Consider the following 18,444-nt stretch of genomic DNA (forward strand, 5'->3'; position numbering starts at 1 on the left):
GCTAACTCTTCAAACTGACAGAAAATCTTCCACAATGTGTCTCCATACTACCTTTTTAGTTGTCTTTCTCATTATACCTTTATGAGTTTATACTCTGTGTGTGCACATACATATACACACAGGTGTAAACTATACCATTAATTATTCTCCCACTATATCTCACATTTTCTTATCTTTGTAGGTTTCTGTATGCCTTCAGTTTTACAAGGCATGACTTTTTACCTCTCAACCACCAGCTCTACTAAAGTAATAGCCGTCCTTATATGGACATGAAATCCTTCCTAGTTTTTTCCTTATTCCCATCGACTGGATAAATATAATTTCCCTTTCTCTCTGTTCTTTTAATCCCCATAGTACTTTGTATTTCTTTTATTGAATCTATGCTCCTTACTCTAGAATCACGTAAATGCTTATATTCATACTTAAAATAACTTCTCTGAGAGCAAGCAACATGCCTTATTCTCTCTGTACCTCCTTTGTGCCTCAAATATAAACTGTCAGTTTGTTGAACAGAATCTCAAATGTCACACAATTAATTATTTCTTTATTCCAGTTATCATAAATGAAAAGTAATGACACATTTCTATTCTTTACTCTATTTTTCAAAGAGAACAACTTCAATGGGTGATGTTCAATAATACTTCATGACTACATACCTTATATAGAGACATTTACTCTTTAGATTTTCACATATGACTTATAATATAAATATTCCTCTACTTGATATTTTACCCAGTTTTTTTTCTATGTGGGATTTTTGTTTCATCTTATAATACACTTCTGATTAAGTTAATAACAGGTTCCAAAGATTTTATATGGTTTTTTCATTTCTACTATCCCACAATGAATAGTTGTAAATTTTCATTTTATATTTTTAGAAAAAAAGTATGCTCATTTCTAATTTCCTCAATTAGTCACCTGTTCATATGTAAAAGTGAAAACTCTATCAAAATTACTCTTGCTAAGGTACTCATGTAGTAATAATGAAAACAAAAGTAAGCTATCTATACAGTACTCAAAATAATCTAATATCGCATTTAATAATTTAGCATTGAAATAAGTCAATATGTAAGATCATATTACCTGCTATCGTGTTGAGAAACATCAAATACTCAAAATTTGAAATCTCTCTGTGCTGCCATCGCTGGGTCATATTAGAAGCTTTAAAAAGTTGACGTGGACTAGCCAATGAGATACGTCTACAAAATACAGAATTTGGTGTAGAATCAATTTAATTACAACATAATAATAAATAACAAGTATCTGTGTTTATTCTGGATATTTGACATCCAAAATGCTATCCGTATATTCTGAAAAGTTCTATTCATGATACACTAATGACTACAAATAACGTTTCAATGAACAATTAATGGTTAAATGATTTGAATTAGCCACAGATCCATGATACATGTTCTATTCATTAAAGTAAGCTGTCATTACAATGCCACCATAAAATCTAGGTTCCATAAATGCTGATTAATAATAGTAAGATTAATAACTTACTGACTTACTGATATAAAAAGAATTATAGTAACTGAGAAAGACATACAAAATTATATTCACATCTTTATCAATTTTAATAGGTCTCTTAAAGACAACACATTTGTACATTTTAAATTTAAATATTATGTCTATATACTCTTTATAACAGGGGAAAGAATGTGTCTATTTATGTGTCTATTCATGAGGGTGGGACATAGGTAAGAGAAACTATTATTTTTTTAATACAGCTTAATAATAGGAGACCAAGTTTTTTTGTGTTTTCTTAATGCAACATAAATAACAAAAGATGAATCTAATACTAAGTAACAGTGGAAAACAAGCGGTAGGATTAATTATTACATTCAGAGCCTAGAATCTCAGAGAAGTATGCTGTCACAGTTCTACCTACCACCAGGGACAAGTAACTATATTTTTTAAGTTCTATTTTCAAAGGTTTAATTTACATACTCTAAAATTTACCCATGTAAGTATACTATTCAATGATTCATTAATAAATTTCTAGAGTTGTGTGATTATCACCACTATGCACTTCAGAACATTTCATCACCACAAAAACTTGCCTTGTAGCTATTTACAGTTAATCCCCATTCCTATCCTCCACTCCAGGCAACTATCAATCTGCTTTCTGTCTCTATAAACTTGCCTCTTCTGGACATCTCAGATAAATGGAACCATACATCATGGAGTCTTCTGCATCAGTCTTCTTCATGAACCATAATGTTTTTGAGATTCATCAATGTGGCAGCATGTTATTAGTAATTCATTTTTTTTATTTCTGAATAGTATTCCAGTATATGAATATAGAATATATCACATTTTTAAAGATTTTATTTATTTGAGAGAGAGAGAGAGACCATGCACACGTGAGAGAGAGGCACAAGTAGGGTGAAGGGCAGAGGGAGAAGCAGACCCCCCCACTGAGCAGGGAGCCCAATGTATGGTGCAATCCCAGGACTCCAGGATTATGATCAGTGTTGAGCTCCATGCTCAGCGGGGAGTCTGCTTGGGACTCTCCCCCCACCTCTGTCTCCCTCATATGCTCTTGCTCTCTCTCTAAAAACAATTACATAGATCTAAAAAAATAAAATAAAATCTGTTCACCAGTTGATGGATACTTAAATTCTTTCTGGTTTTTGATTATTATTATTATTATTCTAGCTTATATTACTATAAATATTCATGAACATGTCTTTGTATGAACATATGCTTTCATTTCTTTTGGGTAGAACCCTAAGGATGGAATTACTGGGTTGTAGGTTGTGTTTATCTTTAATTTCTTGAGAAACTGCCAAATTGGTTTCCATTCCAATAAGCAATATATGAGGTTCCAATTTCCCACATCTCTGCCAATACTTGCTATATTATATGTATTTTTTACTATAATCACCTAGCGAGTGTAAAATGGTCTCTTATTATAGTTTTAATGTATGTTGCTGAGCAACTTTTCATGGCTTATTACCCATGTATTTGTGTATCTTCTTTGGTAAAATAACTATTCAAATCTTTTCTTCCTTCATTAATTGAGGTTTTTGTCTTAGTATTGAGTTGCAAGAGTCTTGCATGTATTCTGAATACAAGATCTTTATCAGATACATATGTACAAATATTTATTTCAGTCCAGGACTTCTCTTTTCATATACTTAATGGTATACTTTGTGCTCCGATAAAGCCCAAGAGTTTTAAATTTTTATTAAATCCAATTTCTCAATTTTTTCTTTTATGGATTATGCTTTTGGTGTCACATCTCAGAACTTTTTACTCCAGGGTCATGAAGCTTTTCTCCCACACTTTGAATTTTTTTTTTTAATTTTAGCTCTTCAATATAGGTCTATGACACACTTTGAGCTAATTTTTTATGAATACTGTGTGGTAAGGACTGAAGTTCATTTTCTTGCATGTGACTATTGAAATGTCTCAGCATTATTTGTTAAAAAGGATTACCTTTTCCTCATTGAATTGTGTTAGCATATTTGTTGTAAACAACTGACCATAAATTTAAGGTTTATTTCTGTAGTCTCGATTTTGTTCCATTGATTTATATGCCTATCCTTTTATAAATACATCTTGATTACTGAGGCTTTATAGTTAGCTCTGAAATCAGGTAGTGGGAGTCTTCTAGCTTCTTTTTCAACACCGTTTTGGCAATTCTCGATCTATTGAACTTCAGCTTCTCAGTATCTCCAAAAAAGTCTGCTAGATTTTGATAGGGATTGTATTGAATTTACAGTTCTGGGGAGAAGTGACATCTTAATCATACTGAATCTTCTGATCCATGAATATGGAATGTCTCCATTTAATTTAATTTAATTTAATTTTGGGCAGCCCAGGTGGCTCAGTGGCTTAGCGCTGCCTTCAGTCCAGGGTGTGATCCTCGAGACCTGGGATCGAGTCCCATGTCAGGCTACCTGCATGGAGCCTGCTTCTCCCTCTGCCTGTGTCTCTGCCTCTCTCTCTCTCTGTGTCTCTCATGAATAAATAAATAAAATCTTTAAAAAAACATAATTTGTATCAGCCATATATAATAGTTTTCATTATACACATCTTACACTTCTTTTGTCACCTAGGAATGAAGACTTTTTTTTCCCCTTTCCAATCTGAATGCCTTTAATTTCTCCCTCCTCTTCCTTTCTTTCTGCACAGGCTGAAATCTCCAATACACTGTTGATAGAAATGGTGAGAATGGAGGACATTCTAGCCTTGCTTATTTTAGGGGAAGCATTCAGTCTTTCAACATTGTTTCCCAATTACTATATCTTTGTTTTGAACTCTTCCTATTCAACATTTCAGTCTGGACATCACTCAGGGGTTTTAATTTCAATACATCTCAAAATAAACTTCACATTTTCTGTCCATCCACCACATCTTCACAACCCTGACCCCAACTTTGGGGGGATAGATACACAATTTATCCCTTCTTCAGTGTTCCCAATCTCAGTAAAAGTTATTCAGCAGCTTAAATTAAAATTTGGCAAGACATATTGGACACCTCCCTCTGTTACCATTCTTCATTATATAACTAATCTCCACGTCATACAAACTGTATGTCCTCCAAATTTCTAAACAAGGATGTCTCTCTGTAACTGAATTCTCAGCACCACATATCACCTGGATTTCCACAATAAATTCGTCTCTGAATTGACACCCTCTTCCCAAGATCACTAAGTTCCAATGATATTTGCCTTCCAACATTCCTTACAATACTGGAACCTCACTTTATTTCAGGACTTTTGCATATGCTATTTCTGCTTTCAAAGGTAAGCTGATTCTGTTCACTCAAATCAAAACTTAGAAGTCAATATAGGGCGTCATTTCTGACCACATAATCCAAAGCATCTCATCTAATACTGTTAGTTTGCCTAGAAATGGTATTACTTCTTCATTAAATATTTGACACAATTTGCCAATGAAACCATTTGAACTAGGAATTTTCTCTGTCAGAAGACCTTTAACTACAAATTCAATTTCCTCTGTATAGGTATTAAGGTTACCTCTTGGATGGAAATCTGTCCATTTATTCTAATTTGTCTAAGTAGCACAAATTTGTTCATAATATAACCTTATTTTCCTTTTAATATCTGTAGGCTCTGTTGTGATGTCCCCTCTTTCATTCTTGATATTGGCAATCTGTGCCTTCTTTTCCTTCATAAGTCTTGTATATATACTTACTATGTTTATTAATCTTCTCAGAGAAACAACTTCATTGCATTGATTTTTCTGTATTGTTTTTCCTTTCATTTTTATTAATGCTCTGCCCTTAGGTTTATTATTTTCTTCTTTCAACCTACTTTGGATTACATTTGCTCCTCTTTTTCCAGTTTTTTTTCAAATAGAAGTTTAGTTGACTCAAAACAATACTTTAATCATCATTTAATATGAAACATTAAATAGAAGTTCAAAATAAGAAAATTTTAAAAAGTAAGAAAAAATATTAATACAGAAAATTTTCCAAATTTTTCTCAAATAAAACCGTACCTGGTTTGAGGCAACCCAAAACTAGTTCCAATACCAACACGAGGTAGATAGTTAACTACTTTCTTTACTGTGGCAGGGTCTGGGAAGTTGAACATTACAGCAACTATGAAAAACAATTTTTAAAAGTTAGAACACAACATAATTTCCTTCGTAGAAAACTGACTTCTTGGTCTAAAAAAATATTTATTTTTAATTCAGGTATACAATTCCTGCCATATTATTTTTATTATAGTGCATACCAAGTTTTAGAATTAATATGCCAGAGGTGATACTCATTTTACAAATACCTTAGCCATAGACAGTATCTTATCTAAAAGCTGTAAGAAGTTCTAAAAACTGTTGTTGCATTAATGTGACATGAAGCTGAGATTATCTAGCTATAACTCTGAATTTACAAAATTGAATTTTAGTTAAACATGTATCTGTTTCTATAAATAAATATTTAAAGTTTTAACTTTATGTAGTTAACAATCTAACACCAAAAGACTATAGATATAAGTACTAAATTGTCATTCATATTTATTTCCAATGATGAACAGTTTAAAAATTATTTTTACAATTTTTATGTTTATAATTTATATGTTCACATAATCCAGAACAATGTGTGACCTAATGGAAAACTTTTCCTCTATAGTTAATAATCAAATTTAAGTGTTTTCTAATCATCTCTATTTCAAAAATAATACATTTTGAGGATATCAAGAAACACACATCAATATACATAAACATATTCAGTACATGTTAATTTATTAGTCATTTATAAGTTTTTACCCTTCTTAAGAAATATAAAAATAAGAAAGTCAAAATTACAAGAGAGAACTTATATCAATGTGGACAGTCTTAAAATATTAATTAATTTCAGTATCATAACCTTTAAGAAAATGATTTTCTTCTCTACCCAGCTTAAAAAAATTCTTCAGTCCATAAAAGGTTATCAATTTGGTACTGACATTACCAACATGTCTCAGGTAAATAAGTACATGATCATTCACTAACCAACCAAAACATATTTGGAACTGTCATATATATATCCAACATACCTCCTTAATAAGCCATCCCTATATATCTATTTTTACATTGAATACAGGGGAAAAACAACAACAAAACTATCATAAGTTCATGGCAGATAACCAAGGCCATGAAGGAAAGAAAGGCAAAGGAAGAACACACATACAAAAGCAAGGAAGCATAAGAAATTTTATTTTATTTTATTATTTATTTATTTATTTATTTTTTGCGTAAGAAATTTTAAAGGAGGAAAATGAATGAGGATGAGCAAGTAATAAATATTGTAAACACTGTAACAAAACCCCTTTGGGATAGCAATAATGCAGGCTGAACCAAAGTGTAAAGCATTCACTTGATTATTTGCCTGGAAGAATAATGTGTGCATTATGAGAAAGAGTTTTGTGTAGGGGAGACCAAATAGGACACATGATTCCGTAAAGGGAAAATAATGTGTGTATGGAATATATGTTATTATGTGTAGATTTTCTTAAGTGACAATTTGTAGATTATAGAAAGAGACAATAAAACTTCAATCTACTTATGTATAAGGAGTATGTAGCATAAGTCACTAGGTTTTCTATATTCTCCACTCATGCTCACCAATGCTTTTACTGCAGGTTCACCTTGTCTCTCCTTCTTGTCTTAATGAATTTCACTAAGTTCCATTTTAAACCCACAAATTGAATTTTAGTTCTTTCAAGAATGATGTAATACAAAGTAACCAGGACACTTGAGTACCATTTTCTGATGGTCCCTTTATAAATGGCAATAGATTAGACAAAAGATTGAATAAATGTATGAATCATTTGATTACCCTCTCCCCTCTCTAAATGCATCCACCTTCCAGAAGGAGTTTAAGCATCAGAGCAATACTAAGAACATCAAAACTCCACAACAGATTAAATGGTTAGTTATTCACCATATCTCAAAAACCCTGCACTAATCTGTGATATGGCTAGAAAACTAAAATTACGACACATAATTCTTAGAAGGACCAAGTGGGGAAAAAAAACCATGAAGATGCTTGTGGTTCAAAAAATGAGGTCAGTATGGCAGAGAGTAGACTACAAATTACTACCTAAATGGAAACAATATATGTTTGAAAATAAAATCTGAAAGAGGTGGAGGTTAGCTTTATAACAACATACTTTGGAGATATATTACCTCTGTTTGCCATAAAGATCTCCAGGGCTGTATTTTGCAAAAGATAACGACGAGAAAAGATTGATCGTATCTCTGTGAACAGCCATTTTCCATGCAGCCCTTCTGTATATGCCAGGATCTAGTGAGGAAAAAAATAGGCCCAAGTAAGTTACAACAGTTGATTTTTTTTGTGTTTTTCCCCCTGAATAAAACAGAAAAGACCCTATTAAGAAAATAATTTCTAAAAATTGAAAAAAGTTATTGAAATAATTTGGAGGGAGACTAAGAAAATAGATTGCAATTTATGGAAAGGAAGTTCAATGAAAAAGCAGAGTGAAATGATAAAACATCTGTTTATAAACATATTTTGGGCTTTTAAAAGCAGTGATGTAATCTATTGCTTTTCAGAAAACAAAAATTGCACTATTTAGTGATTAAGTTTTGAATCATATTACGGAAAGTAAAGTTTTAGATAAAAAAAAGACCATAAAAGAATGTCCTACATGTTTACAGATAAGACTACATATACAATTCAGTTTCATATAGAATGATTTCTTTTAAGATTTTGTTTATTTGAGAGACACTGAGACATATAGCTAGGAAGCACAAATGGGAAGGAGAGGGAGAAGCAGAGAAGCAGGCTCCCTGCTAAGCATGCTAGCTCCAGGACCTGGGATCATGACCTGAACCAAAGGCAGAGGCTTAACCCACTGAACCACCCAAGCACCCCCCATATAATACAGTTTTAATGTACTCAGAAACATTTTTATGTTATATGAAGTTTTCCTTTCTTTTTTTAAGTATACCTGAAACACAAGGTTACATTAGTTTTAGGTGTATAACTTAGCAAATTGACAAGTTTATACATGATGCTATGTTCACCATACGTGTAGCTACCATTTATCTTATTATATTGCTATTATATTATTGACTGTATTCCTCATGCCTTTATTCCCGTGATTTATTCATTCTATCATTGGAAGCCTGTATCTCCCACTCCTCTTCACCCATTTTGCCCAGTCCCCTACTTCCCTCTGGTAACCATCAGTTTGTTCTCTGTAATTTACATGACTCTTTTTATTTGTTTACTCATTTGTTTGTTTTCTGTTTTCTTTTTTCAGATTCCACTGCAGAAGTACCTTTTACATACTTTAAAGTATATATTTAAAGTAAATCCTAAGAGTTCTCATTACAAGGGGAAATTTTCCCCCCTTTTATCTTTTTAAAAAAAAAAATCAGATTTATATGAGAAGATGGATTAATGTATTGAGGTAATCATTTCACAATATATGTAAATGAAACCATCATACTCTATGCCTTAAGCTTAGACAGTGATGTATGTCATTATTTTTTAATAAAATGAGAAAATTATATATATTCAAGTTCATAACTTTAAATTTTAATCAGACTTTTAAGGTCACTGTTAAGGCAACAGTCACTCATTCAGAAAGCACAAAGACTGACTGTATAAGAGGTTAAGTATCATTTTGTCAGCTAGGCTAAACACAAACCTGCAAATGAACTCAACGTAATCTCTCTATGGAGTAGGAGGTTGTCAGAGTAACTTGTTACAATTCTTGTCATCCCATGTGACAGACGCAATAGCTTAGAATGCTTTGCTAACTCAAAGTAATCCTGTCTTTAGTCCTAAGCCATTTTGTTGCTTTGTTATTCAAGTTTTGTTTTTTAAAAAGTTCATTTCAAAGCTTAATTATAAAGGTGTTAAAAGGAAAACCAGATGTGAAATTTTTTTTTTTCAGATGTGGAATTTCTTATGCTAGCACTTCACCTAATGTTAATTTAATAAAGAAAAAGAGATGTCTTTACTATCAAAACCTAATGAAAATTCCTGCAAGCAAACAATTAAGATCTCTCAAAAGTACCACCATTAAAAAATACAAATAGAACGACATGTGATTGTGATATTGCATGTAGGAACAAAGATGGGATAGAGGAAAAACTAATAAGAATTTATCCTATGAAAAATTTTTAATATTCATTTCCATTTTCTAAGATCTTAAATGCAAACAAATCCATATTCCTCAATGTAAAGTGCAGTTTCTTTGGGAAAAAAGCAACCTTGTTTAATTCACTAAATATGTATTTAGATTTTTCTACAAATTCTATTTTTGGCACCAAAGGATCTAAAAACAAAAGAACAAGTCTCAGTGTTTTTTGAAAAACAAAACAAAAATTCTAAGAACCAAACAAACCTTCTGTTTTAAAACTGGTGATATAGAAATCTTTCATTCAGCGAATACCTGCATAAATAAGAACAGGAGAAGTGAACAGGAAAAGGGAGGACAAAACTACAGGTCTAATTCTCAAGATTTTTTGAAAGCTGAGTTTGCATGCACCTCCTTCTCTCACTATGACCAGTAGGTCCAAGCCTACAGAGTCAAAAGTGGCCTTTTACTTGGTTTCTTTCCTAATCTAACCTGTAGAGTCTACTATGACCAGAAGAGCCAAAGGGAGGGGGAAAAAAAAAAAAACTACAATAGAATTTTTAAATACAAACCAGATCACATCACTTATTCATATAATAACCATTCAGTGGCATCCCACTACATGCATAATAAACACTGAAGCTCTTTATAATTGTTTATAAAGACTTAGATCTGAGACTCACTGATAAGCCCAACTCATTCTTCTTTGAGGCCTTTATACTTACTTTCTTGTCTGACTCGAATGTTCTTCCAAATCCTCACATGATTGGCTCACTCTCACATCATATTTTTGCTCTAATATCACTTCCTCAGAGAGGACACCAGATCTAAACCCCTAGGACTACCTCTTTCCACCCCAAACTCATCAGATTTCCTTCACAACACTTATGATTACCTGAAATTATAGTATCTCCTTGCTTGTCTATTGTCTCTATTTAGCACTAGAATGCTAGAATCTAAGTTCTACTAGAACAAAGACTTTTGGTATACTTGATTTCCATTTTCTAGAACATTTTCTGACACAAAGTAGATGTTTTTGAATGATTACATGAATCAATAAATGGCAACTTAAGCTCCACACATGGCCTGAATTAATTTTGTTTGTACCATACGATATTTTAACAAAGTATGCAGGTTTCTGGTTTCTCAGGAAAAACTATAGCATCTGTCACATCTAGATCTAACTGCCACATGGTAACAACTGACATACACTCACCATTTTGGCACAGTCTCCACTCATTCATTCATTTAGTATTATCTGTCCAGTTTCTGTTGGCATTTAAATTTGCCACCTTGGACTTATCAAGTAGAAGAGAATCCAATATACATTCAGTAATACTTATACTCGGGCAGCCTGGGTGGCTCAGGAGTTTAGCGCCGCCTTCAGTCCAGGGCCTGATCCTGCAGACCGGGGATCGAGTCCCACATTGGGCCCCCTGCGTGGAGCCTGCTTCTCCCTCTGCCTGTGTCTCTGCCTCTCTCTCTCTCTCTGTCTCTCATGAATAAATAAATAAAATCTTAAAAAAAAGTAATACTTATACTCCAATCTACCATTCAATTATTAGTAAGCAAAATGAGAGCTAGGTAGATAAAACAGGTGATACAAAGTCCCTTGGGAAGTTAGTGACAGAGTCTAGCCTATTTGCAGATTCTCTAACCCAAAAGTACAGAGGTTATAATATATACACCACATTGTCACATTTCTAAAAAGGGGCTTAAATATTTGTTAAACTACAACTCAACTTGCCAGAATTTTAATCAACTACATTTGTCTTCCTGTACTTGGTTATAGGTGTAAGAAGGAAATCAAAGAAAACAAATAACAAAGGCTCCTCTAAGGTCTGTGATACACTAAAAATATCACACACTAATCTCAAAATTCTACCTTTATATAAACCTATATTATATAAAGCCACATAATAAGACCTGTTGCTCATAAAGGTGACTTCAATCATTTTAAGATCATGGCCATGCAACTAAACATTGTTATATTTAAAGATACTTCAATTATTAATAAAAAAAAGTATACTAAAATATTATAAGATTTTTAATGCACTAAAAGCTTTCCAATTAATTAAAAATTCAACTTATATCCCATTCCTTTAAACAGTGTAGTTATTAAAACATCTACTTGAAGTGGTAGATTTCTTTAAAATGTTTTATTACCAAAGCATACTCACAACCACAGAAAACAGCATAAGTCCCATGTACCTATTACTCAACCATATAAAATCCTAACATTTTGCCATATTATTGCATATATTTAAAAAAATTAACAAAGCATTTTAGTGTTGCAATTCCCATGTATAATTCTTCCTAATCCCATTTTCCTCCTTATCAGAGCCAACCACTATTCTTGTTTTAAGCTTTATCATTCTTATTCAGTTCTTGTACTATTAGTACATATACATCCATAAATAATATCCAGTGTTGTTCTGTATGTTTTCAAATCTGATATAAATCAGGTATCATACTCAATGTACGAAAGTAGTTTGCTTTCAAAATTAAATATAATCAGGTCTAGGGTGTTAAAACTCAGAGAAACAGGAGGAGAGACAGACAAAATTATTTAAAATTGCCATAAGTATCAAAAATTAAAATCACATACAAAAAACTAGCCTGATTTAGAATTAACAAATGAAATTCTATACTTACGGTCAAGATAGCTGGGTTTAAAATGGAAACAAAAAATCTTTTAACTAACAGAATCAGTAGTTGAAATTGATATAATAACATTTCTTTAAGGTATTCATTAGGAAAAGGTGTCAGTACTGAAATGCAGCTGAGGCCTAGCTAAACAAGAGGTTTATTTCCTATTGGAATAGTATATTCCTGGTCCGAGGCTTCACTTCAAAGTCTCTAGAGTTCAATTAAAACTGGATTAGGTAGAAGCAGACCCTTCTTGGGGACTTTCTGTTCACTGAAACTCTACATACACTGACAGCACCCTAGACAGAGGTCTAGCCCTCCAATGAATCAGTTACTATGGAAACCGTATCATTACCATTGCTCTGCAGTTATGACCCCAAGTCTAGAATAGCTTGAAAGCTTAAGCCCATGGCACTCTTTGAATGTTTACCACCTTGTTTTAATATGGTTAATATTATTAATAGTAAAAGTAAATTCAAATTTTTATAATTTGTCCAACAAAGATGGTTATTAGTTAAATGTTGAGGTAAGAGTTAGGAAAGAAAGAAAATCAGTATTTAATTTTAAATACACACATACACACCAAGTGTATATAACATTTCTTTACATTAAAAACACCAAACATATCTTCTTTAAAATTTTTATCTGAAAATTGTGCCTTCTGAAAGGATATATAATTTTTCCAAAATAATACACACAATGCTTTCTTCTATCTTTCAAATAATATACTGTGAATACATATAAAAACTTCTTCACCCTGTTGCATTTATTGGCTTGAAAGCACATGATTTTTTTCACTTTCATTTTAATAATTCATTTTGAAAAGCATATGGACTTATCCAAATAAAACTTTCTTTTGTTTGCTCATCTTCTGAGAGAACAGAAAGAGAAATATGTTTATGGCCCAAGTACATAATGCTTTTATTGAATATCAGGCTTTAAAATTTTTTTTAAATAGCCTCTAAAAAGAGGGTCGTATCTGCTTCATTTAAGTAATGAAAAAAGGTTTTGTTTTCAAAAAACCATACAAACTACCTTCACTAAAGTGTTTTTAAAAAATTTTTAAGGGAAAAATATTAGAAAGTGATAAAATATTTTACCTCAAAAATAAGAAATAGGTGTTTGCATATAAAAATCAGTAAAAGGCTTTTTAAAATACTATTCTTTCTTCATGTTAAAGACTAATGTTGTATACAATAGTCCCACATATTTGTCAATTTTTGGAAAGGTTTTGCTCTTTGAGACAATTCCAGATTGATTTCTGAAGAATTTGATAATAAAAGTAAAATTGGATAATATATAGTACCAAGAGTATTTACAATTCTGTAACAAAACTAATTATAAAATATATAGGATATATTTAACATCAAGAAAAATGCTCCAAACTTAATACACAAAATATAAGCTAATCATGCCATCAACTAAGCAATGATACCAGTGGAAGGAAAGTAGAGAAAACATTCATATCCCATTGTCATGAAAAATGATTATAAATTAGTCACAAAGATTATATCTTAATATGAGAAAATAGTAAATATTTGAAATATATTTAAAATGAAAACACATGGAAAATAATTCTAATAGCAACTTATCACTAGATATATTTACAAGCATGTTTTATTTATAATACCTGCAATGTTAAAAAACTAGTTGAAAGTAATTATGATCAAGTATTTTAAAGTTATACCACTATTACTAACTTAGTTTTTGCATTTTGCTGCATATAATTTTCTCTGAAATTTGATAGCAAAGCGTAGTACTTATGAGTTTATTCAGGAACTCAGAATTTATTCTAATAATACTGAATTCTGGTTGGCTTATGGATTTATTACTTCATCACCTACCATGTAACTTTTATGTTTTCAAATATATACTCTTAAAGTAAAACTTAGAGATCTTTTTTTGAAATTAAAACATAGACATATAGTTGACTCTGGTGCAAACTTTATGACAGTAATTTTGTTTTAAAATATTATCCATGAGTAGGTAGAATGTCTCCAAACGTTGAAAAGAACAGAATGATAACAAAAATGTGAAAGTCATGAATATGAAATAAAATTATATTTTAAATTAATTATGAATTATTTAATTTTTTCCTTCTATATATTAAATTTCCTCCTTCTGCTTACTAGGTACTATAATGTAGTACAGTATTCTCCTTAGCATTTTCATGGGTGACAAATTCAATTAAACATATTCATTACTCTAATGTTCTACTTGGCAGTGTAGTCAGTATGAAAAATTTAAAATATATAAATAAAATGCTACGTGACCTCTGTATTGATTGGGCTAAAATGGTTTTAGCCTGGGTGTGGATGATGGGGCAGCTGGGAGGGGCAAGAGGGGAGCACACAAACACATACACTCTTATGTTTTCTCTTCCAATTACTGAGGGAGATGATAAAACCACAGCAAATGATGTATCAGCTCATTTTATCTTATCGCTTTGGGGCTAGGTGACAATGAAGTTCATATTTCACTGGCTCCCATTGAAGATTGTGAAAATTACTTGCCCTCATGACCTGAAATTTCACTAGAAGACAGAAATTTCTCTTCTGCAAAGTAATGCAATTTTTCAGATGTCAACCTTTAGCCCAGCTTTAAAAATTAATTTCATTTATATTAACCAATGATATTGATATTTTCACAGCACGCCCTTTGATACATGAAGCACTGACTGGCAAATTGATGTTGCTTTAGATGGGTAAAACTATTTTATTTTAAGCTGCTATGGCAGACAGATTTATAGCAAACTGAAATTCCCATTTCATAATTTAATATTTGTGCTAGAGTGATGCACTTTTAAGCCCCTGGCCTGTAAATAATTCAGACTCTTTAGTTGGTTCTGTTTTATTTTCAATATAATTCAGCTTAAAAAATAATTTGCATTCTAAATGATGTATCATAAAAGCCATCTTTTATTGAACATTTAATATGTATCTTAATGAGTCATAATAAAATGTGTTAATGTAGAAATAGAACAAAAGAAGGTATTTATACATCATCCAACTAATTTTTAATTTAGTTTTTTTAATTTAAATACATCTGCAAAAATAAATAAAAAATAAAAAAATAAATACATCTGCATCTGATTATTCTTCAAAGAATCCAAAATATATCACAAAAGAATATTAAGGAACATAAATGTACCTTATTTTATTTTTCACAGCAGCATGTGAGGTAAAGAGCTAGGTATTACATTTTCAGGAAAGGAGTAGAATAAACTTAGATAACTACCTGGGGATTAAAAATAGAGCTCTTTAGGTTTAGAGGTATCTTTTAAATACAAACATAATAAAAACAAAGCCACAGTGTCAATTTTAGCATGAAGAGGGTGTGAAAGTATTCCATCTGATTTTAGTATTAGAGAAGTTACCTTGCACTATATGCAAAAGAGAAAAACTTTAACACTTTGGAGTAGTAAAGGTGTTATTAAAACATAGTCTGGAATCTTAGCAAGTTTATTACCATTATTTCATAGAGTTTTGCCTAATTCAAATAATCTCTTGAGAAGACAATCATTACCACCAATATCTCTTTATTTTATTAATAAGGTGAGCTAAACATAAGTATGCATAAATTTATGCTTAATCTATACTCTCATAATTAGAAAAAGGCCAAAACGACATTTCCCTAATTTAGCTATTTTCATTCATTCATTTATTTATTTATTTATTTATTTATTTATTTATTTATTTATGATAGACAGAGAGAGAGAGAGAGGCAGAGACACAGGCAGAGGGAGAAGCAGGCTCCATGCTGGGAGCCCGACGTGGGACTCGATCCCGGGACTCCAGGATCGCGCCCTGGGCCAAAGGCAGGCGCCAAACCGCTGAGCCACCCAGGGATCCCCTAATTTAGCTATTTTCTCTCTAAAATTATTCTTAACACCTTCTCTGGCCAACCTTCTATCCTCAAAATCCCTCTGCCCCTCCCCCTGCTCATGCTTTCTCTTTTTAAAAACACTTTAGTTTTTCCTGACATCAATGATTGGGGAAGAAAGAAATATAAATTATACTTTATGATTTTTCCATTTTGATTGGGAAAATTCTTAGTAACATCTCAAAAACTTGTGAGAATAACATGCTATTGTCACTAAATTCAAGCTATATAGTATTTTTTCTTATTATTCCACAAATGGACCTTAAAGTCAGGAGCTTTCTGTGCCTAAGCAAAAAGTTAAATTTCAATCAGGACTAATAAAAAAAAAAAACCACCTAATTTTAAATATATTGGAATGTTATATAATAAATACTTTTAAAACAATCAAAAGACACAAACTGTAATTCTTCTCAATGCCAATTCTTATTTTATAAACTCAAACTCAATCTCAAATTCGTATCAAAAGATACTATATATATATACATACATATATATATGTATGTATATATATATCTCAATTAAATCTTCATGTTATAAGTAGTATCAGCCTGTAGCTAGACTATTTATCTTTTTGTAGCAGGTACAACATGATTTAGTGGTTAAAAGTTTCTCTGGTGAGTAATCCATTTCAACTAATTAAACGGAAAACCTTTGCTTACCTTCAAGAAATTTGCTTTTGTTCTTCAAACAGAAAAGAAGAGAGATAAAATGCAAAATGGAAAAGAAAATTTACAAAGAATTTCATGTTAATAGTCTTAAACTCCTAGGATACTATTTTCCAAATTAGAGGGAAATATTTTTCTATTTTATTTTACATAAATATAAACGCCTTTCTATAGGCATACATACATATATAGACTTTCTTCCTCCTATTAATCACTCAGTTTGTTTAGCTGGAGTCACTTATAAATTAGTACAGGCTTCTATTTATTCCATAATAGAGCATAAAACTGAATATCATGCTTGTATTTAGCTTCATTTATAGTCTTCCAAAAAGCAATTTTCTTAAAGAAACCTAGTGTATTACAAAGAATTTAACAAATACAATTTAAATGAGATTTGGTTAACCTGATTCCACTGTATAACTCCATGACATTGCATAACCTCCCTAGACTGGAGTTGTTACTTGATAGGAGTTCTTTGAGGCTAGGCCATTGGTCTTAGTCACCCTTCTATTCTATGCATAACACCTATCACAGTGCCAGGAACACAGAAGACATTCACTATTGGATAGAGGGCCACCCCAACCTCGCAAACTATATACAAGATTCTAGGATACATGACCACAAACACACCAGAAAGTAAAAAGGGGTAGAAATATGAAATGCAAAACTACAACACAGCATTTTTTAAAAATCAAATTCAAGGGTCAGGGTAAGGGTACTTTAACTTCCAACCAAGATAAAGCAATAGAGCCTGGATTTACCCTTATACACAAATATTATTTAAAACAGATGTATGGAAAAAAATTATTTTCAAGACTGTAAACATCAAGAATGAAAGACAATGATCCTTGAGAGACCAAAAAAAAAAAAAAAAGTGGTGACACAAACTATTGCCCCAGCTCACTATCTTGAGAAATTTTTAGGCTCCAGAGCAACAGAAGTAACGTAGTTAGAACACTAAAGTCTCTTGAGGTAAAGAAAACAGGCTGGAGAACAGTGAGATTGAGACAGCTAAATTCACAGAGCACAGCAGCAGAATGGAAAGTGATAGAAAGTAACAGAGCTCCCGGATGATCTGTAGCCTTTAGCTGAATACTCATCAACCCATGTATTTAAAAAAACAACCTGAGGCTAGTAAAAAAAATCATTCTTCCAATTTACAAGGAACAATACCCAGAGCTCAAATGCCAAAGCAAAGCAAAAACAAAACAAAACCAAAAAGAAAAGTCTCATAATTCATGGAGCAGTGTTTAAAGTACTAAGAATGGTTATGCCTCTCCAGTGGGAAATAATTAGCCCTAAACTAAATGTTGCTCTGGTCCTACCTACAAACTTTTTTTTAAGATTTTATTTATTTATTTGTTTATTTGCAAGAGAAAGCTCACAAGTGGGGGGAGAGGTAGGGCAAGGAGAGGGAATCTCCAGCAGACTGTGCTGAGCACATCTCTAGAACCTGAGATCAAGAACTGAGCCAAAACCAAGATCTGGATGTGTAACCCACTGAGCCACCCAGATGCCCCCTACCTGACAAACTTGAAAAGGAAGATCCAAATGCATCAATTTATTTCTAAGTAATTTAGCTGGATCACCAAACAATGCATTAAAATATATATAGACTAGAACACAACAGGGTAAAATTTACCACAGCTGGTATTTAATTCAAAATTACCAGACCT

The 18,444-nt window shown here is 31.9% G+C and overlaps 1 protein-coding gene across 12 annotated transcripts in view; it reads right to left on the reverse strand.

The window, feature by feature from the left end:
* Positions 1–18,444, reverse strand: part of LRBA (LPS responsive beige-like anchor protein) — a 740,528-nt gene that overhangs the window by 189,035 nt on the left and 533,049 nt on the right. For all 12 annotated transcript variants that reach the window (XM_072773570.1, XM_072773571.1, XM_072773578.1 and 9 more), the window contains 3 exons: positions 7,648–7,765; positions 5,476–5,578; positions 1,084–1,199 (listed from right to left, as the gene is read on the reverse strand). In XM_072773570.1, coding sequence (XP_072629671.1) covers positions 1,084–1,199; positions 5,476–5,578; positions 7,648–7,765 — 337 coding nt within the window. The remainder of the gene's footprint in view (positions 1–1,083; positions 1,200–5,475; positions 5,579–7,647; positions 7,766–18,444) is intronic.

The sequence above is a fragment of the Canis lupus genome, chromosome 13 (assembly GCF_048164855.1).
Source record: "Canis lupus baileyi chromosome 13, mCanLup2.hap1, whole genome shotgun sequence".
Lineage (NCBI taxonomy): Eukaryota > Metazoa > Chordata > Mammalia > Carnivora > Canidae > Canis > Canis lupus.